The following is a 24864-nucleotide window of genomic DNA, read 5'->3' as shown; positions in this document are numbered from 1 at the left end:
ATTGTATTTGTTTATTGAATTAATGGGTTGATTAAGGAAAGGGTAATCATCCCATTTCGGATCTCCGGGGATCTTTCATGTCGCAATCGTTCAGTGGAGGGAGGAGATTTGGTCAACGGGGGCATTTGTAGGAGTCTTGTTGAAAGCACCCGCTGCATGACGTTAGCCCTTGCGCTCTTCAGGGTCTATAAAAAAAGATTGCCAATACAAGTAGTATCGATAATGTTTTCTTGTTATTTACACGCTAAGTGATAGTTATAATAAGTCATGAATACTGGAGCGTCAAGTATGTGACAATATTTTGTTTCTAGTGATAAAAATTTAACATGGAAAGAGCAGAAATGAGGACAAAATAACACATAATTTTTGATATTTTTGTTATCTTGTTATTTTATACTCTTTGTATTGTATTTGTATTTATTAACATTTATTTCCTTCTCAACAGTACAATATGAAACACAATGTATATAAATGATATATGTAATAATTATTTCAACATAGAGTATACAGTAAATAATTCAGATACGGAAGGAGGCGAAAACCCGGAAAGCATAGCGTGAGTTGGGAACGCCCATAATAAGTTAACAAAGTTACCGAGAGAACATTATAGATATTATTATGAAAATTACATTTTATATAACAGAAAGTTGATAGGGAAGAAAAAAATAGTAAATGGAAGAGAGAAGGAAAAAAATGAGGAGAGAATTAAGTATAGGAATGCATGTTCACTTATAAAGAGAAAGTTAACTCAATTGGGCTGTGCATGTGTCTGCGATTGCATCATAAAAATAACGAAGTACTACAATTCTAAAATAGACAGCAGGTACATATCATTAAAAACAAGCAAAATCGTCATACAAACAACAGCTTCATCCGACAGCATTGTCCTGGGGAATATACAGGTGGTACTAGCAACAGCTGAGGCGTGTACGTAAGTGATCAAAAGAAATAAATAATCGGTCATACAACATGTCATCTTAGTATAGGATTTCCCGGCCAAATTCGCGAGTTTGTCATTCAAATTAATTTGTCTTGCGTTCAAATTCGACGGTTTTAGTGCAGTCATGTATATCTCGGATTTATATTCCCTTTTCTAGTGTTCAAATCTATGGAATTTTGTTTAGAATCTACGTATGTTTCATTCAAATTAATGAACAATGTGCTTCTTTCGCTATTTGGTCATTCGATTTGGCGCAACACGATTTTCTGACAACGCGACGGGGTACTTCTAGCATTCTAATTCATTTGTAGCATTGAAAGTAGCACTTTGTGCACTTAAATTGATGGTCAATATACATTTCTCGTCTATTACACACTTTTTATAGCTCATTATTTTTCTTCCAAGATTGTTTTTTCATGTGTATTTCATCATATTTCATTTTCTTGCATTTATACACTTATACTTATTAGATTTATCTGATATTCATCAGCATTTAAGTTTGATTGTTTGAAGAAAAAAACGACTTGCATCTACGGACCTGATGGTCTCAGTATATTTGTAAATGTTTATGTAAGAGAGTTGTTTGTCTCATGTTTCGTCATAAATTTATCATAATTTCATCATAATTTCATTATGGAAGAAGGGTACAATATTGTGACTGGGGTAGGGTCTAGAGTCAACAATTTGAACATGATTCATTATTTAGCCATGTCTTTAGCCATCGATCTGCTGGCGGGCAAGTAAACTATGAAACTCTTTAAGAAAAACAGAGGGGTGTGCTGGGTATAAGAGACGATGTGAATTACTGTTGTAAAATTCCGAGTCTGTAGTAAAAAGGGGCGATTGAGGGTACCCCCACCTTTCCCGGGTATATGTCCGTGCAGAAATGCCATATCCCTTGATTTCGCCCCTTCTTTACTTTATGTCTGACTACACCCATCTGCTTTGTCCTGAAAATAAATAAATGGAATAACAGCTTAGACCCTAATAGCAAATCATGCATTTTAACTGCATTATTTAAAAACTGTAAAAGTTTGTTGCAATTCTTCCCCCTAACATTCATAACTTGAATAAAAATATTAAGAATACGAATGACAGGTGTTAATTTGAATGATAAAAATTACGCTTCGACAAGTGAATATTAATTTGAATGCTAGTTGAGCAGTTTTTAAATTGAATGACAGATCTATGAAACCCTTCGACCAAAATCCTAAATTAAATACAAAAACTGGAAAATTGAATGATAATTGGCATGGCAAAGCCGATCTGCGCTAACTTAAATGCAAAGTAAATGAATTCGAATGACAAACACGCGAATTTGGCCGGGAAATCCTAATAGCTATAACAATGTACATCAAAACCGGAGTGTCAGGTATGTGACATTCTATTTTTTTTCTTCTGATGATGAAAAGTCATCACGGAAAGGGCAGAATACGGAGAGACAAATAACATCCATGCATTTAACTTGCTTACTTTTACTGTAACTAAATCGTTTTGTTTTTTTTTATTAAAGAAGAAGAACAAATATTCAAGTTACGCTACTTTCATCATCTGACATACCTCGTCAGATGCTGACAACTATACTTTCATCACCACACACATCTTTCATCGCCTTTCCAATTATAGAAGAACTGAATCAACATCTCATAAAGTGTACCATATAAAATTCGGTATATGTTGATCTGATTCCAACCATCGTAACCATTTTTAACTGTTCATGAGAGATAGCAGATGTTATTCATCACGTTTTACCAATCAACGCCCTGATTGGCTTGTATGATGAGGATCCCAAGTTCTGATTACTGAAAATCTTCGTCTTGCAAAAGCAATCCTGGGACCCGTTTCACAAAACCTTTTTCAAAGATAAATGACATAAATCGGGGACAAATCTGCTGATAACCAATCAGAAGCAAGGATTTCACTAGCTTATAACAAAAACTGTCATTTGTCACTGATGACAAGCTTTGTGAAATGGGGCTCAGCGCCCAGGGCACCTTGCTTGCAGGTCTTCGATCCAGTAATTTCGCACCTGATGTTTCGCCAACAAGGTCGAGTACTGGTTTTTCATTTACAACTTTCACTTTCTTCATCTGCCTTATACGCTTCTTATCATCATTTCATTGTAGGCTAACATTTTCTTACATAGTTTAATTATGTTAAGCTTCGTTGTACATATCCTAGAACAGTGTACATGTACATTTATCTGGGTTTATAGCTTTCTGTTATGGGTCATTATCCTTAATAAACTACGAACATCCAATGGGGGATATTTGCCTGAATTGCCAATATTTTAGTTATCATCGACCAATATTTGTAATATAATGTCATTGTGCATTTGGATGTAATGGCGTGTGTTCAACCAAAATTAGAGGGATCTTCATCTCCTCATAGGAATGCCCGCTGTGTACACATCGATAAACAAGAAATTGAAGGGGTTTGTAGTGGTAGAATGAACTCCACAACGGAAATAAGTCTTGACCTTCACTTGAAACTCATTTCATACCTATAAGTACCAACTAAAAGTTATATTTACACATACGATGTAGATCGTCGAAGAGGAATATTTTTGTCGACTCGTCTATCCCGCGTTTTGGTGTGCGAGTAGTTTACGACCAATATGTTCAACCAGTGTTCATAACATGTATTGGTTTTATTGCACGTAATGCCAAGTCCCTTTCTTATGAACACACATTCACGAAACAATTATAATACACTGTTGATCAAAAAGTTGATTTTGTAAAAAGAGGTAACAAAGCTGTTGTTACCTCTTTTTATGAAGGACTGTGACATTATGGTTTACTTTATTGATCAGAATTCTTTATTGATTAAAGCTCTGAGCCTCTTTCAATAATTATATGTAACTTTATCTATCAAGACTTCAATACGTTGTCACAACTATTTCAGAGAAAGAGGTAAGATAGAAACATTCCAACTTCATGGGCAAGAGTGTATTAAAACTAGGAAATTATTAAGCAGGGTAATCAAACATTGCGTTATTTATGACTCGCAATCATTGATTCGTATACGGTTCGAGATACCAAAAGTTCCATATCCATTATTCTGTTAACAAATATAATCAATATTTATGTTTTAGTCCGGGAACTTTGATTCTTGTAAACAATAGCTTCAAATCTTGCTGAATGTCATATCGCAGTAATGAGAGACATAACATACAGTCACGATATCATTGGATATAGTCCGTATTCGAAATTAAAAACAATCTACACACAATCCATTGTTCCTATGAGTCCATGACGTTATTCGAAATGACAACTTGAAAATGAGATAGCCCACATACTATTTAGTTCGCTTAGCTCTACCAGTTCCCAACCTTCAATGTGACAGCTAATTGATACTCAACTACATCAATTGGCATTCACGATCTTCACAACAACGAGATGACATGACAGTAACTTAAACTACACACATGACGTCAGGGATAGGTCGAGATCGGGAGCTGCGTTTGATCCCACATCACCGGGAGATTAATTGTCTTGGGATGGGATTGCAGTAGTATACCCGTAAAAAGATCTGGGGGGTGTTTCACAAAGATCCTAAGTTGAACTTATCCCTAAGTTGGACTTAACAATTATGGAAAGCCATTAGCATCCTTGAAAATATTTTGTTAGAGGTATTTTAAAAGGTATAAAATGTTGATTTAAATCATTCATATTTGTTATTATCATGGGAGATTTCATGTTCTTGATGTGGAATTTATGAAAAGTCTAAAATACTTGAATTTTTGCTTTTGAATATATCTCATTATAAGGCTACAAATGGCTCTCCATAACATTTAAGTCCAACTTAGAGTTAAGTTTGACTCAGAATCTTTGTGAAATACCCCCCAGAGGTATTTTCGAGAGCAAACCTTCCAACATGACCAATACAACGTTAAGCTGGAATACTAACTGTGAAAATGAACTAGCTGGTTGCAACAACAAAAAGACAATGATTTTCCTGAAAATAGAAGAAGAAAAAAAAACCTCTTCGAAACATATATTTCTTATTTTGTACGTTTGAGATCCTAGTTGACCACCTCTTTTGCACCTGTTATTTGTATAGCCACGCATTTACAGTTATTAGTTTTGATCTCTTATGTGTAACCCGACTGGGTCTTCAGGATCCCAATGGGATGTCTTCCAAACCAATTAAATAGCAATTACTGTAACCATGCGCTTTATTATTTTCACTGGTTTATAACAATTTATGATTGAATATATATCTAAAAGACAAAATTCATAATGATTATCCACTGCTACATGAGTAATGGAATTTGCACTCCAGCTCATCGAAGACAGAAACCGAATCACCATCACCGTTGTCGTCGACCGCTTCGTATCTTTTAATTGACACTCGTTGGACCATGTTCCTTTATTTTGTTAGTAGAGTCTTACTTCAAAAAGTGGAATATTTTTTTTTCTTTCTATAACGATCCGATATTTCTACACACTATATCAATTGATGAAATCATTTATGAATGCATTTCATTGAATGTTTTCACGTAGATTTTAATTCTGTTTAGAAATTAGCGCAATTCGTAAGCAACAACACAACAAAAGAGAAGGAAACATAACGGTTGCTAAATCTGATCTTCCTATTATGATGGAGGTACGATGGAAACGCGTTTAGGCGTTTTCAATATCCTGTACTCTGTACTTTCAATGGCATTGGAATGTACTTAAGTGATTGTGGGTACAAACAAATCAAAGCGCTTTTTTGGAAGTTAGTGAAAAGACTATAAATAAAGATAAATCACACGCTTTAATGTTACTTTAACATTGAGTATTAAGCCCAAACACCATCATGTGATATTGAAATGCTTATAGAAAAGGCGCAATCAACCGATGTTGGTTAAGTAAATGTAAAACTTGTTTTGAGTCATGCATTTTTTAAAGACACTTTCACATTGCCTTTAGCGACAAACGTCTTATGCTTAGGTTTTGTGTTGCAATCAAACCCTCCTTACCCCCAGTCACTAGTGATTTTTGCCTCCAAACACTATTAGCTTTCAACGGACTTGATTGTTCCGACCTACTTATTTAAAGGGTGGGATTCCTATTTCAGACTGCAAAAAAATGGTATTCAACCCCGCTGATGAACTTAGTACCGGGATCAGGTGCGACATACGTATATGTCGTAAATACCAATTCAGTGTGACTCCAAGTGAAAATTGTCGCTAATTCAAGTTTTTTTTTCTCGCAATGTTATGTCTCCAATTAGCTGCGAGCCGTCGCAGCCCAGTGAGATACCAACTCTTGATGGATTTAAGGATTGATGTATGGAGAAGATTGAGGATTTGGAATGACGAAAATGTAAATAAATGAGCTCAATCATGCTTAAAAAGCACTGCACGTAGAAATTGGTTACATGGATATGAGACTACAACCACACACGGCATGAAAGCTTCGTCCAAACTTCTATCATAAAGCGATTATGAAGGCATTTTAGTGCAATGCTTCCAAGTGACCTTTCTACCCTGATATTCTTCTGAATTCACAGACAGAGAAAGAGAGTGAGAAAGCTCGAATACCGTCTACTTGGACCCACAGAGTCATTAGAGACTTTTAGATTTGCATGGACTGATACATGTGACGTCCATTCAAGGCAGTGTATTAAAAGGACGTCGATCGTAGCAATCCACGTTGTCGTTCGGCAGATCTAAAAGTCTCTATTGTATAGGAATGGACAGGCAGTGTTTATTTTCATTTACGACGTTAACAGAACTCAACGTTCTCTTTAACAAACGCGTTGATAATGTCAAACTACGAATCGCATTCTCATCCTTGAGATAATTAAGCAAACATACCTTCATGATCGGTGCACATGACTGCTAGCTAATTAAAAATCCATTGATGCTACCCATTTACACCTGTTTAATGGATGGTGAACGATGTCACATGATCAGATGTGTCAGTTGCAGGTAAACACAACTGTTCATGATGCTTGGTTGTATCTTTGACGTCTTCGCTTGTAAGACCAACAGTGTTCAGGCACAATGTCAGTTTCGAGAACGCACAATGTCAGTTTCGAGAACACTCAAACAAGTTGTCAGACGGCTCCCGAGACCGACATGTATGTAAGAAGGTTAGCTAGACCGGCCTCCGAGGCCGTAGCCAACAAGTCAGTACATTAAAATGTTTCAGATTTTTATCAAAATATCAAAAGTTGGTTAATAGAATCCTTATCAAATCCAAATCAAATTCAATCAAATTAAATCAAACCGTTTGATATGTGAGAAAAATATTTGCTACAACTTACCAAAGACGCCTTTTTGCGATATTGGTACACCCTCATTCCCACCATATTCATGATATCTGCTGGAAACGCGACTGGACTCACATGATCTCTTCTTTCATATCTTTCTATTTGCCATCAATTTTTGATATGATATTACGAATTGATATAATATTATATCGATGTTGATTCTTGTTATTCAAGGATGTATTTCTTAATTGCGCTGAGCGCTACGGTTGCTAAAGCAGGGGTAAAGTAATTTGGGAGCGCCTCGAGACTTCATATCATAATGTGATTCTTCTTCTTCTTCTCTTTCTTCTCGTGTTCGTTCTCTTTCTTGTACTTATTTTTGTCTTTTTTGTCTTGTTTTTCCTTGTTCTTGTTTTTGTTCTTCGTGTCATTATTATTTATCTTTGGGTATCTCTGATCGTTACAGATATCTTAGCATCCGACTTCGAAGCCAAACTACACGATACTCTTTTCAAGGACTACTACATCCTGCCTTTGCCTGTCGTCAATACTACAGATATACTCAACGTTTCCTTCGGCCTCTCCATTTCACAGATCATTGATCTTGTAAGTATGTGGCTAAAACGTGCTCTTAATGATCTGAGATGTTTATTCGAAACTAAAACCTGAGTTATATCATTCAGTGAGTCTAGAAGTGCTTTTTTGTAGGCTTGACCGTTTACCAATTAAGAACAGGCAATTCAAAAGGCTTCTTAATTTAAACTATTTTTACTTGCAGGTTCACACTTTTTAATTCAAAGTAGTTCCAGATACAAAGCAGATATAAGGACAGAGACTAAGTCGTAAATTATGTAAATTAAGAAAATTAAAATAAAATTGAAGTGATTTTTGACTATTCAATATCGATGCAAGAGGTATGGGGACAGATCGTGCTTAATTGTTAAATATTTGAGCACATGGTTCCGATATGAATATTTATATTTCACTCTGAATCACATTAATGAACAGAACCATGGAGTAAGGACGCTTGCACCTAAATGGTATAGATGCGACGCGCGATATGACGATATTTCAAGAAAGTTGAACAGGTGGGCAGTTAAACGGATGCTCTTTAGCTTTTAACATAGCTATGTCATCTTTAAACAAGTTATGTCACAGTGTTATTTATTCTGTCTATTTCATTATTCAATTCCAATCTTCCTTCTAAACTGAAATCCCATTATAGCTTAACTCACCATTCCGTGGTCCGCGGGTTGACAGTTTCTAGAGTGGTAGAGATTTAACATTGCAAACATTCTGCGACGAACATTGGTGAGGTGCTGTTTTCCTCACCAATTACGCCCAAAACCCTGCGTGTCACAGCACTGGTATCCGATGCTTGTAACGTAAATAAGATCATAATTCAATTATTACATGAGGCATCATCGAGCTGACTCTTTGAATTTCATCCGGGTTTAACATAAGACGTTAGGAAGTGTTGACGTTATCAGAAAAAGAATACTGATATCAGACAGCAACTTCATTTGGGCTCTGTCAGATAAAGTAGTGAAAAAATAATAATGCCTGTATACACACTGTCGCCCATAACATTTGGTAAAACATTCTTACCTCTTTTCATGAAACGATTGTGACAATTAGTTTATTTTTTATATATGAAGTTTATATCCTCTCATAAATGTATGGACCAACCGGAAGAGTCATAAAGATTGATAAATAAAGTACTGAGAAGCTACATTATCTGTCAAGATTAAAACATATTGTCACAATCGCTTTGTGAAAAGAGGTAAGATTTTGTTTTCCAACTTTGTGGGCGACAGTGCATGTGTGTTAATATAGACTTTAGCTTATACCGAGGCGTTTAAGTAAATTGCATTTGATTCTAGCAAGAATGTGTAATGCAAAATATTAATGTATGCTACGAAGATATAGAGTTCTAAAAATTCAAGAATGAGACTAAAATTTCGAGAAGTAACTCTATATCTAACGTAGATCATCTATGTGTGAAACATATTGGAGGTGCGATAGCTAAGTTGGTAGAGCAGTGGTCTCGTAATCCGGCGACCGGGTTCGAAACCAAGTTGATGCGCTAGTGTCCTTTGGTAAGGCATTAATTCTCATTACCAGGTCCCTCAGAAAGGACTTAAAGCCGTCGGTCCTCTGGTTACTTACTAACAAACATTTATGCTTTCTTAGCAGTCAGGTAAAACAAAATTACCACTACTACTGAAAAAGTTGACATAGTTGACACAGTGTCTACGGAAAAGGGCTGGGATATACGGTAAAATATTATCTTTTTGAAAAGTTTCAATCAACTTTTTAAAATATATCCTTTTAATGCTACTCATCATAAACATAAGTTTCTGATACACTTTCCATTCGATTACATACAAGATATCTGGCTATTCGTTGCCAATTTGGAAGTTACAATTGAATGCGACCTTGAGGCTAATACTAGCCTACTTTCCTAGGTTCGCAACACTGATGTTTCTATAGATAGGCGGGGAGGAGAAGATTCTCCTCGGAGACATCGCACCACAGTAAGGTGCTAGTAATGAGATAAGCAGCGGTCATTACTAGCAGCGCACGTGGACGCAGCATGTATCTATAGGCACCGCTCTTACACCATTACGGGTAGGTCAAGGGGTACACGACGCGGCACAGTGTTCCTGGCTTTACATTCGTGCTGCAGTTGTTGTTGTTCGTTTGGTATTATAATGGCTATTAGTCAAATTTGACTATTGTTGCCAATTTCATCGCATCTCTTTCTTTTAATGTCTTGGTAAAATTATTATTTCTTTCTTTCTTTTTCCAATCTCATTTTAATATAATATTAGTCATAATCTACAAAAAAATAAAAACAAAAAATTATTTCAAATTAAAGCACGATCCGCACACAGTTCCAACTCACGCTGGCCCTGTCCTTTCTATGATGCCTTCTTACCAGCCCAGCGAGTTATGTTACGCCGTACGCTTCTCGGTTGATAAACTCAACCTAGGTCACTCTGGCATAGACAAGGGGGCGTCGTGTACCTGTATGTTTAGAGGGTTTATTTATTTATTAGGAGAAAGACAACTGCATAAGCAAAACACTTGTGGGCTTTATTAGTTTATATGAGTTAGTTCATGAGATTATTTATATAGCGCATGACTTTTAACTACTATAATCATTGGGGGGTGACATGCTTTCGAGTAATGATATAGCAAGTTTTAATTGCTTTTTTTTCCCCAGCAGATTTCATGTATCCTTCTCTCTCTCTCTCCTCTCCACTTCCCTAAAGTTGTGTGTATGTATTAAGATATGTTTTTCGATTGGTCAAATAAATAATGTTAAATTGTTTCAATCATTATTTTTTTTTAAATTAAAAGAGGCCTAAATAAGATATATAGGTCTATACGATCAAAACTTCAAATAAGACACTAATACAGGTGTAGGCGTAAGGTTATACACAAAATACCTATTTTCTCTTCTATTCAGCTCAAATTGATTGCGGTTTCTGTTTTTCATCTCTTTTTGATTTTACTTTTTACATAATCGCTTCGTTCTAAAAACGAAGCGAGAAATTGCCATTTGTACATGAGAGTCACTGTTTCGTAAACATATCATAATGTCCTCTTCCTTGGAAATATTAACTTCTGACATTAACATGGCCCTTTCTATTATATACTTTGGACATTCTATCAAAAAATGTCTGACCGTTTCTAATGTTGGGCAGCTGTCACAAAAACCTGTGGAGTGGATGCCCAAACGCAAGAGGTCTTGGTTGAGTCCAGACACTCCCAGGCGTAGTCGCCTAAGAATAGTTTCAGTTTTTCTTCCCAATTTACAAGAATATTGTGAGATAACATTTGGCTGAAGGATTTTAAATGCCGATTGGGTATCATTCCACCTTTCTTGCCAAAGTAACTTTGAACTGTACAAAATTAAACTTGTCTTTTCAAATAAAGTCAATTTATTATGCATTTCAATTTCCTGAGTTAGAGCTTTTTTTGCGTAGAAGTCTGCCTTTTCATTTCCCACTATCCCACAGTGGCCTGGAATCCATTCCAAAGCGATTTCGATCCCTCTATATTTCAATCGGGTCGTTATTATAAATATTTCTGTGACAAAGGATTCGTCACTAAAATGTTTCAAGGCTGTGAGGGCACTTAAGCAGTCGCTAAAAATGACTGCACCTGTATAGATGTTTGTTTCTTCGATCCATTAAAGGGCAAGAACAATTGCAGCCAACTCGGCTCTATACGATGAGGTAAAATTCGCTAATCTTTTACATTGGTGTACAGAAAAGTGTGGGATATAGAAAGCAGCCGAGCATTGGCCCTTCTCCGGAAACTTAGATCCATCTGTATATATATGCAACTGGTTCGACCATTTTGTATTAATCAATTTTAAGCTTTGTTGCTGTAATAGGGTATGGTATCTTCAGTAATAGGGTATGGTATCTTCGAACTTCTGAACACACGATGAGACAAAACTAGAGATATGTATAGTATTCATTTCATTATGAACATCAAGGTGAAGTAGAGAGTGAACGAACTTAGGGCTGAAGATACGCTTCGACTATAAGAAGATATTATTTTGGATATTGAGAAATCTCTGTGGACCTTGTAAATTCCCAGTTTGGACAAGCTTTTATAATTTTGTTAATGTTTCATTGTAATTCACTGTTTATGTGTTAGTTGGTTAAATGGCACATACAAATAAGGACACTCTCCTAGTTTGTCTTCTTTGACAGCTAAAGGTGGTTTATGCATAGCCTATTGATTGATTATCCTGAACATTGATCGATAAACAATAAAGTGATGGGCCATGGAGTAACTTATTAACGAGATAATACTAGAAAACCGACTAGAACTTACATGTTTAAGCGAGCTTTTAGATAATGAAGGTCGAATGTTATTGGTCTACCTTTACATTCAGAACATGTGGGAGGGGTAAAATTTGATAAAGCGTTTATTTCCCGGATCGTTCTTTAAAAGAAGAGTCCCGAAATATTCCACTATATAGGCCTATGCATGAAGTAAAATTTTCAAGTCTGTACAGAAAAGCAGCTTTGTAACCGACACTGGCACACTTTCGTTATTAGATAAAGTTGCAAATGAATCAATGACTGGACTTGCCAGCAAGTAAAACACAAAACACGCCAGGGAGAAGGTCGTGAAAACGTGTCTATCCATTTTGTCTAAATTAGCAATGTAAACAAGTGCAGGGATACCTAAAACAGTTGTTTTCTGAGTCATATGTATTGGACGTAGCAGAAAGGTCAATGGAACGTTCGTACAAACGCCTTAATCAGATTTTAAGAAAGCAAGCGTGGCCTGTGAAGTAGTTGACGAATTAGTCTTTGTCCGAATCTAATCTCTTCCGATTGGTCAGAAATGTTGCCTTAAAGAGAAGGTTTAGTTTTGATAGGCGAAAGTAAACTTGATTTGTAAGCTGTAACTTTCTTTTTGTTCCTTTGTGTTGCTTTAACAATGAACACATCTGTCAGATGTGACTGGAAATTGTTCAAAACGTTTTTTCACCAAATTTCTCATGTGTGCGCAGTCCCACTTAAAATTGATAATGGCCAAAGGCAGGTCAAGGCCAATAGTTCTTCACAATGTCATAAAACGATTGAATATAGGCCTTAAGTTGGTCGTTGTAAGTACTTTGACTGCCCAACTTGCGTCAATTGAAGCAGATTAGTAATAAAATTATATATTTTGTTCTAGATGAGTATTAATATCGTCTCTCATGAATGTCATTTTTCCAACAATTACAGGATGAAAGGAATCAAGTACTCACATCAAAAGTTTGGGTGAAGCAGGTAAGCATATACTATAAACAATTCATGTGTTTCCCCAGCCTTTTGGTTTCTTCAATAATTTCTTTAAAGTTTACACACCCCTCTCTCTCTCTCTCTCTCTCTCTCCCGTTGGTGCCTACTTCAATGAGCAACCCGTCCTGTCTTTCCTCTTGCCTTAACAAGCAGTATCTGTTCAAGAATATATATCTTAGATATGATAAATCTTTGTTAAAAACAAAAATTATGAAGAATCTGAATTTCAAAAAGATACAAAAAATATAATTACCAAAATTGATTTTGATATTTCATGAAAATATCATGCTTTGAAATCATGTGTTGAGGAACCATACGACTTAGATCACCAAATCATTCTCAATACTTTGAAGAATTTTTAACCTACCTTATCTGATTATTATAAGGGGAAACGCAAATTCATAAATCAAATCATGCGTGTTATGAGATTTCCATTCTAATGCACTTGGACTAATGTAATATGTATTTTACAAATGCAGTTATGCTTGCATATTTCAATTTGTGGAGATGGCACTATTTCGCGTGTTAAATGACATAAGCTAGTATCATGATTCAAATAGCATACTGGTACAAGTTCTAGTCTGTATAGCGTACCACAAAAGTGATAATCAGAATGGCAAATGCACTTGGATGGGACAGCGTGCTGTAGGAGAACCAGAACTGGGCCTTATTTCTGTTTTTACTTTTCTCTGTTTATTCTTTCCCCCTTCTTCATCTTGGGGGGGGGGGGGGGGGTCGGGGATGATTGCCTCCCGTTCCCCCTGTTACTACGCTACTGGCAGCTCCTCCCCCTCCCCTAACGATGGATACGCCACTGTACCTGCCTCCTACTCTCTTAAAGGGATTGGGAAATTTTGCCTCAGATTCTAAAAAAAAATCCTGGATTTAGCTCATGCTGCAATCATAATTATAAACTTGTAGGTCATACATGCAATCGACTGTCTGGTTATCAAGATATCTATGAATGAAATTAGTAATTTAAGAATTCGTTTTCCTAACGGTTTTTATAACACTGCAGTCTATTTGGAAAATGAGTGTGGTAAAACCGGTCAGTCAAAGATTTTTACTTTCTTGAGGTACTTCATGATAATTTTGAAACGCAATTTGTTTAGGGATTCAATATTTCACCATATCACAGACATTGATAACACACAGGGCCATGCATTTCAGATCTAACATTGTTAAACGATGCCTTTAGTGCAAGGGGAAAAACAATCCACTTCTAAATCCATGGCGGGATCAACTGCAAATTAGTTGTTAAATAGTCCTTGAGACAGAGGATTCAACTTTGCTTAACTTGGGCTTTCACTCCTATGAAGTTATGCATTTATCAATAAGGCGGACCGTAATGCTACAAACCATTATGTACATTCGGTAGAAGAAAAACAAAACATGAACAGCGAATCCGAGAGAAGCCAGACGGTAATGCTACAAGTCATGAATATTCATTAGGTAAAATAACATGAATACCAAATGCGACATTGTTTTCTGCATTGTGGACCTCTACCTTGTTTTTTCGCTTGATTGGAATGTGTAAATCAGGTAACCGCGTCGGATCGGTAAACATCCCTGGCAGATCGGCATTGCTGATGACTTGTGTTTAATCATCCGCTTTGCCCGACACAGGATCGCGTGTCGAATCCGATACTATTGAATGTTTCTCTAATGCCTTCCGCGCATGTGACATTTAGAAATCGCTTATTGTTGTCTGTCAGCAGAAGACTTAATATGTCTTAAAGGAATACATAGCGAATACAAAGAGAAGTGGGTATGTAATTATGTCTGGCAACACAAAACATTATTAGTACGTAGAAGTAATTTCAACGTTTAAACGTTACCGGGATATGCTGAATACGTGAGGAGAATTTTATGTCCGTTTTGATCATATTCTGATACAAATTATTTGACCCTATTCTTGTTTTTTTTAAACAAGAAACAAATATAAATATTGTTTCACTTTTTATGTTTTATTATCTTAGCTATTTGGCACACCAAACAAAACGGGTGATATAAATGCGGTGATACGTTCAAGGCTTGGAGCAAAATGAAATGCCAATACATTTGGAAACCTTTCCACCTTTCTTGTCTCAACTGAGGACTTGGCATAAGCTTTATTGCCGTTTTACTATGTGGGTTCACTCTTTGCAGTCATAATCTATATCATTGATTAAGATAATTTACTATTTTATGAAGAGTTTGTTTAGAATATAACCTTTCATTATGCACAATTCATGTTTACGCTGCTCGCGCCGGCAACTGCAAATCGATTATAAGTAGTCGTCGCAGGGGGCTAATGTTAACTCCTGGGTACCGAGCGGCAAATATAAATTGTAGAAAGTTGTAAAGGATATAAGGCTGTACAAAAATGGTAAATGGAGTATCGAGCTGTATCTTTAGGGACCTTACATTTCTGTATAAATTGTTTTAAGGGGGGATCATCCCTATACAATTTCAGGTAAGCATCAAGGAAAATCTGTTTGCAAAACACCTGAGTCTTCTTCTCCGCATCTTTTGATTCCGATCTTTAATCTTGTAATGTACACCCTGCATGGCAGTATGGGCACACATCATGCACGCGTGCCATTGTAATGCAGTTATGCGGAACATTTATTGGCCAACCGTAATATTGATATCGAACACCACGCCAGCAATATGCCCTCGAAATATATCAAGCTTCAAACCCGGGACTTTGGTCTTCTTATTTTCATCACGTCCCTTCAAATGAGATACATGTTTTACATTTAATACCTGAAATAACACGAGAGTAAGACCAGCAGACGTTCTCTAAATACCCTCGTGTCCCATTGCCTCGTTTTATTTCCACTTGGCTTTCCCACTTTTGCAAAAAGGAATATTTTCTTCCCTCTGTCCTATACGATTGATTGACAATTTGTCTTTGATCAGTCCATAAGAGAACACTAGCTCATTACACATTACTTCTCATATTCTGAAAGTCGAGTTATGTCTTTGATGTATACACATGTCTGCAAAAAAGGTATAAATTTATTGTTTTTGCTCGCTCGCTTCTATCGCTCACAAAACCACCACATATCCATAAGACGCTATTGCAGCAATCATCCCTACCAGCTCTCATGAGTTTCTTCTTTCGTTCATTAATATGTGCCTTTTGGTAAACCCTATGTAAAAACATGTATCGAAGCTCCTGATTGTTATACGGACTTGTTCAGGAAGTTCAACAAATGGGGATATTATTAATTTAATTCGCAACTTCTTTAAACTTGTATGACAATAGTTCCTATTTTTTAATTTTTGGCATGCATTCATTTTTGGGCGAGGACATGTCGCCGAAATAGAACAGAAAAACGAAACCTTGTCACATTGAGAGCCATGCCAACACAAGAATGAAACCCAGCTGATTAAGCCAACAGTGATACTGTCACGTCGGTAGTAGCTGGAATAGGGAGAGATGATGGCACGGCATTCTGACTATCCAGTGCCTCGGGGCTCACCCGCCACACAACACCATACCAGTGAAGTCATGGCTGGCCATCCAACCCCACCTCTCGTCTGTCGTGGATTGCTACTTAGTCCCCTATCAATGAAAATAATCACTCTAATAAAATATAAAATAGGTGACTCTAAGCGTAGTAGGTCCATGCTCTAACCCCTATAACATTCGAAAAGAAAGACCATGCGCGCACAAATACTCATATCCACCCTCACCACCCACACGAAAAGTAAATCCAATGTCACGTGTTTCGAGACCATGTAGAAAGCAAAAATGAAATAATGTAGGTTCAAAGTAAAGTTAGTGAAAAGCTTCTTTGGTCAAACATGATTTTGGATTTTTGTGCTTAAATCATCAACCGTTTCAAAAGACTTCTGGGTTTGCTGTAAGCCCTCACAGTGAACAAAAGAAATTATCATCGAAGTGGAGATAGTGCACACCCATTTGTGCGTTTATTAAATCTGACGACCGATGTCAGAGAGAAAAAAAATTAGCATTACGTATAATATACAAACCAATATTACTATCATCATTATTACATACTGCAATTATCAGTGGCCATTTTTCAAAATATCTAAACGCAACCGATTTTATGTGTTTTAATAACTATTAAAAATGTGCTAAATGTGCAGAAATCAAACCATGTTTGTTTAATTGGTTCAAACAACGAATATCATGTTCATCCATACACTCACTTTTAATTTTCTATCAATGTGCCCAGCAATGGAGAGACTATCGTCTCCAATGGGAACCGGAAGAGTACGGAGGAATTACGAAGATTAAAGTGCCAAACGAATGCCTGTGGATACCCGACATTCTACTTTATAACAAGTAAGTGTCCAGTCATCATATCTTCGCGGTGTAAACAGCCAGAGAGGCGGCCTTTTTTAAGGACAATAAATGTCCTCCGTTAACAAGACTAGTTCCTCATCAGTGAACTCACCTGACCTTTAAGCCACGCTACTCACTCCGTCGCTGCATAAAGAAACTCTGCAGAGACATAACATATTTGACTTATTTTAAAAAGAAATATGGCTATAAAGAAATCCATTTGCCTTGTTAAGAGAAAATTTGCGATGTTATCTGCGATAACTGTACGTTTTCCTCAGTATCCAAGTTTGCATGCCTTGTGGAACTTTTTTAAAGCATGATGAAAATGATTTGGAACAAGTCATTTTCATACAGCGTGGGCAGACGGCATCGTGACTAAGAGGTCAGATTCTTTCATTGAGGCCAACTTATCTCGTTAAGAAGGGACATCCTTTTTCATCCAACTGTTTGAACCATTAAATCTAAACACCTACGGAAAGATTGTCATCTATAAAGAAAGTCGTAAGAACCCGCTAGCCTAGCAGAACCTCCCAAGTGCCGATTTGTGTTAGGAGTTGCTAAAAGTATTGACACCTACATGCTAATATTTTCCTTTTCCTCTCCCTTCCTCTCTTTTTCTCCACAGTGCCGATGGCGCCTTTGACATTCAATCTGCTTCATGGGCTGGCATAGACTACACGGGCCTAGTCACGTGGTGGCCACCAGCGGTATACAAAAGCTCATGTCAGATCAATGTGGCCTACTACCCGTTCGACGAACAGCACTGCTTGCTCAAGTTCGGTTCCTGGACCTACGACGGAGTAGTCATGGACTTGAGGCCAATTTCGCAAAATGCAGAAATACGGGACTACTGGGACAACGGCGAATGGCAGATAATCGAAACACCCGGCGAGCGACACGAAGTGACTTATCCATGCTGCGCAGAAACATACGTCGATATCACCTACACAATTACGTTACGGAGGAAACCGTTGTATTATTTCGCTTACATTTTGGTTCCGTGTGGTCTCATCTCATTCAACACTGTTCTTGTATTTTATCTACCGCCCGACATCAGCGAAAAGATGGCGTTGTGTATGTCGGTGCTACTGTCCATGACCGTCTTCCTGCTGCTCATCACGGCCCAGATCCCGGCCAATGCGAACCATTTCCCGCTCATCGTTAAGTATCTTCTTTTCACCATGCTCATCGTATCTTCCTCGATTATTCTCACCGTATTCGTGCTGAACGTTCGCTTTAGGTCCCCTGAAACGCACACAATGCCTCGGTGGGTGCGTCGGTTATTTATCGATATAATACCAGGATTTCTCGGCATGAGCCGACCCGTAGAGTACAGTAAACGATTTCGCCATGTTGGAATCAATTTAACAAGAGACGCTATGGCCAACGGCGCTCTGGACTCGAGTAGACTGGTCATGGAAAGCAAAGGAAATAGTTATTCTGTGAGAATGCGACGGGAGGTGGATGTTCAGATGGACCATGATGACTCTGAAGAGGAAGTACCTGGTAAATTCACGAGGATCTCCGACATTTCTGTGGCTGCCCGCAGGGAGGTCGTGATAGCTGCGTAGTAGGGACTTTTAGAATAGGGACTTTTAGATTTGCGTGGACTGATACCTTCGACGTCCATTCAAGGCAGTGCATTAAAGACGTCGATCGTAGCAATCCACATTGTCTTCGTGCAAATCTCAAAGTCCCTATTTACACGACGAGAACGTGGACCGCCACATGTGACATCCTTTTAAGGTTATGTTACGTCCTTTTAAGGCACTGCCGGGCACGGCCCAGTGCCTTAATACAATGTCACACGCGGCAGTCCACGCTCTCGTCGTGTAAATCTAAAAGTCCCTAGTATTAAAGGCAGTAATGACCTTCTTGCGTGCAACCAAATTTATGTCGTTAAGAATGTTGCGTCAGGATTAAGGTGGAAATTGAGTTTTACATTGAGGTTTGGGGTTAGGTTTCTGGTTAGGATTGGGTATAGTCAAGGGATGAAGTTGAGATTTTGGTTAGTGTAGGACATTGGATAATTGTCATCGGAGCATGTCGCCCTGCATAATAAATCACAATCATTACACAATGATGCCTTACCCTTCCAACACGTGTATACGGTTTCGACCGATAGCTTCGAATTCGTCGGTGATTGTTGATCATTGTGATCTTCGTAGAGTTCATCCAGTTACAGCCATGTACGACAAACCTTGATTTGAACGCCATTTTGTTTCCGTAATTACACAATATTTCTACTCAAATGCGACGAGCACCCATAGGTTCACAGTATAAAGAAATAAAACGCTATTTTGTTTCCAAAAATACGTAACCCCAGGGAGTTCCTACATAAAAAAAATGATTCAAAAAACGGATTCGGGCACATTTTTTCGAAATCTAAAGAACTAGTAATTCAAATGTTGAAATTATAATTTGAAGAAGTCTTCGATGGATAAAAAGGGGGATTCCTTGTTCTGACCTAATTTATCCAAGTTGTATATCGTCTCTTTATCTCCCCCCCCTCTCTCTCTCTCTCACACACACACACACATCTATGTCCTTTTCACCTTAATACTTGAAGGTACGAGTAACTACAGACGTGGTCAGTATCTACCTCTGATGACGTCCGCTGAAAAGGAGGAGAATGAAGCCATGGTCATCCACAAAGCCGTCGAGGAAATCATGTATCTTACATGGAAATGTGCGAGCGACGAGGATAGCAACAGGGTACGCTGATTCACTTTCTAATGTCTTTCTTGTGACTCGTGGCGTAGTAACAGATGGCACGCCCCCCCCCCCCCCCGGGTACCCAGGTTTGGTATTTAACGGGGGTGTGCCACTGAAGCCTCGAAACCCCTACCCATTTTGAAGGGTCATTTTTGTCGGATTTGTTTCGAAGTAAAGCCAAGTTTTCAAAAATGTTTGGGTGTTTGCATGGCAATAAACCCTGAACATTTCGAACATTTTGAACATTTTAAAAAAGAAGACCCATATTAAGGGGTAATTTTGTTAAAAATGGACCCATGTTTAGGGTTTTTTGTGAAAATGTTACCCATTAGAGCGGCACACCCCCATATGTCTTAATATGTGAGTAACAACGGGGCACGGGACATGTGTCCCTAATGTAATTTGTTTTAAAGAGAGAATAAAAGAACTGAATAGTGGAGGGAACCGTCATTAGAAGGTGATGGGATCACATCCCACGACCCCGCTTTCTTGCTTCCCATTATGAACCGAATGGTTCCCTACCCATTTTTCATAGCGATAGCCTTTCGTTACAAAAAATATATTCTCAAAATCTTGGAAAGGGGTCTAATTTATTTTATTATATGAGCCTCTTCATGTTACCTTTCGTGGATGAAAACAAATCCAGAACTGCTCTTAAATTTAATGACTGCGCAGGCTTTAGGTGTGTCTTTTTATTTTTGCATTGTCGAAATGACATCGCTGCCTTTTCTTGTGAACATGATACCATATTTGCTGAGAATTCGATGAGATTGTTTGCACTTACTTTTATATCACGCGATATAACATAGGGCATTAGAAGAATGTAAAAGTAAATTTTAGTTTAATTTGGAACTAAGCCCTAGGTTGTCAAACATATCCTACCCTTCAGAATATGAATGATGATAACTACCACACATTTAGTTTGGCCTTCCTGGAAAAGCACCATCGTGATCATGGAAACCAATTCGAAACTTTGCTTGACGTTACAATGTCCTTTTAAACGATGTCATTCAAACACCACCGATTACATTTGACACTCATTTACATCATTACAATTATTGCCACTAAAACGTGTTTGTTCTTTTTTGATTGTTTCTGTTATTACTCATGTAGGAAAAGGAAGACTGGAAATTTGTTGCCATGGTGATTGACCGTATCTTCCTCATCATCTACATTTGTGGTATCTGCGTCGGCAATATCGTCATCATCTTCCAGGCTCCATTGGCCACGGTATTCTTCCGCGAACTTTTCTGTTGCTACGAGGACTGGGCCATGAACGGACTGCCTTTGAACTACACCAGACCCACCGTGATTGAGTAGAGATAACTCCCTTCCACGTCGTAGGTCAACGCATTTATATATATATATATATATATATATTTATATATATATGGCTCGGTGCGCACGAAGCGTTATTTCATTTGCGTCATTCAAGGACATTCATACAGATAAATGCATAGAGCAGGTCTAGGCCAAATTTTAAACCACAGATGGAACCCCCTAAAGCAGCGTGCGATCGCCAAGAGCTAGGTTTCGACATTGTCCGAAATCGACTTTCATCAGAAAACTGGCGGCGCAATCACAAATAAGTATGTACAGAACAGTTTGTGTGACGACTTCGGACGCAGCCGTCATTATCTGTAGGGGCTCATACTGTATATTGTTTGGTGCTGTCTGTGGCAAGAATTGTATTGAACTGTACAATCAGTTAGCGTAACTGACGGTAGTGGAATAACATCTCGTGTGCATCGAGCTTAACGTGTTCTTTTGACAATAACAACAAGGAAACGTATTGTTACGTAATTTACGTGTCCAGTCAAACTAGTCTTTGGAGGTCATTGCCATACGCTTTTTCAAATAGGCAAGATGGGATCAAGAAGAGTCAAGCTCAACGTCATGTCCCAGAGGCCAACTAGCAATCTGATCCTCGAGACCAATGACTATAGACTTATTCTTCATGGGAAATCAGATCGAATCAGTCGATCTGCAGCGTGGGTGGCCAAGACTTCAGCCCGCGTTTGGGATAACGAAACTTTTACGGATCACGTATTCTTCCTCAAGACCGGTCACTAACGTACTCCTGCCTAAAAACACTTTGCTCAACACTGGATTAATCTGACGTAGATTTTGTAGACAATGACAACGTAAATTTCTTTATGAATACATTGGTATGAGTATATTAGCACGTTAAATGTAGATTTTTTAAAATAAAACCTCTAGGGTCAGGGTCAAGGTTAGAGAAAGGTCTGGCCCGACGGCCAGGGACATGGTCAATTAATTGCATGTACTCAAACCATGGACTTACTAGTAAGTCCATGCTCGAACCAAGGCAATATCAATAGCGTACGTCTAGCGTCACCTATTGAAATGTGGGAACGTGGCAGTGACATATGTCACGTAACTTGATTTCTTTAGCCAATAAAGAAAGGTATTGGAATCGCCCTTTATATATTTTCTTGAGAGTCTTTGTTTAAGTACTCCTTCGATCGTTACTGTTTCCGTTTCTCGTTACTTTAACCTGGCGTCTTTCAGAAGCCATATAGTTTTCTGACAAACATCAATGGTAGAAATTAGCCTTCTTTGTGTGCATTTACGAATGATGATACCTTATTATACAAACAAGTGTGCTTTCTTTAGCTAGCCTGTTGTTTTTATATATCCAATAAAATAGTCATAAAACGATTCATCAAAATTAAGGTTGATAAAATTGAGTATATAATGATCATGAGAATACATTGTGAATAATAGTGGGTACATTTGGGAACTGTTGATTGCGTATTACAGAGAGATGGATACATAATTAGAGGTTACGGATTCATGAAAATGACAAGAAATTGGCTCAGGCCTGCTGAAAGTGATATGCACTGCACACAAAAATGGGTATATGGGACTACACACACATGTGGCATTGATGATCGGTCCAAGAATTTAGCTATTTCCCGTCATACTTAGAATATCGGGGCACTTGAAGAGCGATCCTTTTCACAGGATATTTTACAATAGATTCTCTTCAAAACCGCTTAAAAAGAGGAATGAGAAAGCTCTTAAATAATTTTCACCTTTACCAGAACTTAACCTTACATTTTTTAAGCGATTTATTTCTTGGCAATGTGATAGTCTTTACAATTTACGGAAATATCAACAAGTGAAAAATTAAAAAACGCAATTTTGGCATCATATCATTTGCCACGAATATTCCCAAGCGATTATTCAATACTTTATTGTTCAATGCCAAGATAAAGACAAATATAAATCAATTTAACCTTAATGTTTGGAGAGCGTCGAGTACTACGCTATCAATGTTTTTCTTATCTTGATGCCTTTTATGTATATTTAAAATTGCATTATTTTTAAATTTTATTTCGATAGGATATCAAAATAAATATTTTTCATGACTTTTTATAAAATTGATCAGTATTAAATTGAAAACTGAATACTATCAAGGCCGTAGCAAATGACAGCAAAAGGAGTTGTAATTATTGCGATAAAGCCACCGTGGAATTGTCGAACTTTCCTGAGGTTATGAAATTTTACATTTAACAAGGACTTTTTTTGAAGTACGGTATTGTCTCAAAAGGACATAATTGAACTATAATTCATTAACATTGACAAAGCTTACCTTGTATTGTACATATTTCTTTACTCACCGACCGCTCGTAAGATACCATGTTGCCCATTTTGCCCTTAACGTTGGAATACTTTTTTTTCTTCATTTCATGAACCAATTGATTTATTGTCGACAAACTTTAGATCTTCTCAGAACTTTAATGATCAAAATTTATTGATCAATACAGTGCTGACAAGATATAAATTTCAACAATCAAGAGTAGATCATATTGTCGTAATTAGTTCATGAAAAGAGGTTAAAAGTGTAATCGAACTTTGTGTGTATCAGCCTACTATATGCCGCCTTCTCGGGCCTCTGCTAACATTGACTTATCGAACTTCAGGTTTCAATGAGCTCCTGTCTCTTGTAATGCAAGTGATACCGTATTTCTTGCAAAGTCACCAAACTGTGTTAGGCTACAAATGTTTGGTTCATTTTCAGAAAGGCCAATTATGTCTTTTGAAAATGCTAACGAATATTGTGCTCCATCCATCCTCTCTTATAAATCGCATTAATTAAAAGCGTATTGATGAAATGTTACACTGCCCTCCTTCAGACTATAACTTAGATTTAGGAAGAGGAAGTTGCAAATAGGCATCAAGTTGTTGTATGATATATCATGTAGTTATCTTATATTCTGTTATCATGACAGACAAGGTTTATACCTTCAGACTTCAATCCACTTAATAGAATTGAATGAGATCAACACCTGAAAATATTTCCCTACAGTGTGTTTTATGTCAGCAAAAAATAATATTTTGCAGGTTTTCTACTTATTACTTGGTTAAATTATATTACTATTGCAAATCTTCATATTTGTGTCTTTGCAATAAAACATGATTATTCCTTTTTATCTAACTATCGTTTACCACGATGTTGTCTTTTGAAGTATTGTATTATGCTTTATATTTATTTCCTTTTATAATTAATAACTTAATATTAAAGAATCTGCTAGTCGGTAGACATTATTTGTATATATTTCAACTTTTATAAGAACCCTCTGTATTTGATTTTGTTTCTTTGCAGTGGCAATCTGGTAATATATAGGTAAATATACGAATCATGAATTAGCGGTCAAATAGGAGTGGCAGATGAAAGAAAGTGCTAGAAATGTACTAAAAACCAAAGAAAAAGACATTCGGAAATTCAGAAGAAAAAGAGAGAGAGAGAGGGAGCAAGAGAGGGAGAGAGAGAGGGAGAGAGGGAGGGAGAGAGAGAGAGAGAGAAGAGAGAGAGAGAGAGATTAAAAAAAAAGAGAGACAGAGGGAGACAGAGATCT

General features: G+C 37.4%; 1 protein-coding gene across 1 annotated transcript; it reads left to right on the top strand.

Moving 5' to 3' along the window:
• The first annotated feature begins 6935 nt into the window (after positions 1–6935).
• Positions 6936–24443, top strand: LOC581154 (neuronal acetylcholine receptor subunit alpha-3). Its single transcript, XM_030990995.1, has 7 exons — positions 6936–7060; positions 7567–7750; positions 12907–12951; positions 17154–17263; positions 17889–18769; positions 19833–19978; positions 21092–24443. The coding sequence occupies exons 1-7, from the start codon at positions 6936–6938 to the stop codon at positions 21296–21298; spliced, it is 1698 nt and encodes a 565-aa protein (XP_030846855.1). The 3' UTR covers positions 21299–24443.
• Positions 24444–24864: the final 421 nt, after the last annotated feature.

The sequence above is a fragment of the Strongylocentrotus purpuratus genome, unplaced genomic scaffold (genome assembly GCF_000002235.5).
Source record: "Strongylocentrotus purpuratus isolate Spur 01 unplaced genomic scaffold, Spur_5.0 spur5_scaffold_2, whole genome shotgun sequence".
In the NCBI taxonomy this organism is placed as follows: Eukaryota; Metazoa; Echinodermata; class Echinoidea; order Camarodonta; family Strongylocentrotidae; genus Strongylocentrotus; species Strongylocentrotus purpuratus.
Note: the sequence above shows the minus strand (reverse complement) of the source record. Positions and strands in the feature narration are given on the sequence as shown.

What these genes read in the sequence shown, in the direction of transcription:
- LOC581154 (XM_030990995.1), top strand. Translation starts at nt 6,936, where the DNA reads ATGTCAGTTTCGAGAACGCACAATGTCAGTTTCGAGAACACTCAAACA. An exon ending in CAAAAGTTTGGGTGAAGCAG is followed by an intron (nt 12,952 to 17,153) that starts GTAAGCATATAC and finishes CAATGTGCCCAG; the next exon opens with CAATGGAGAGACTATCGTCT. An exon ending in CTCTGAAGAGGAAGTACCTG is followed by an intron (nt 18,770 to 19,832) that starts GTAAATTCACGA and finishes TAATACTTGAAG; the next exon opens with GTACGAGTAACTACAGACGT.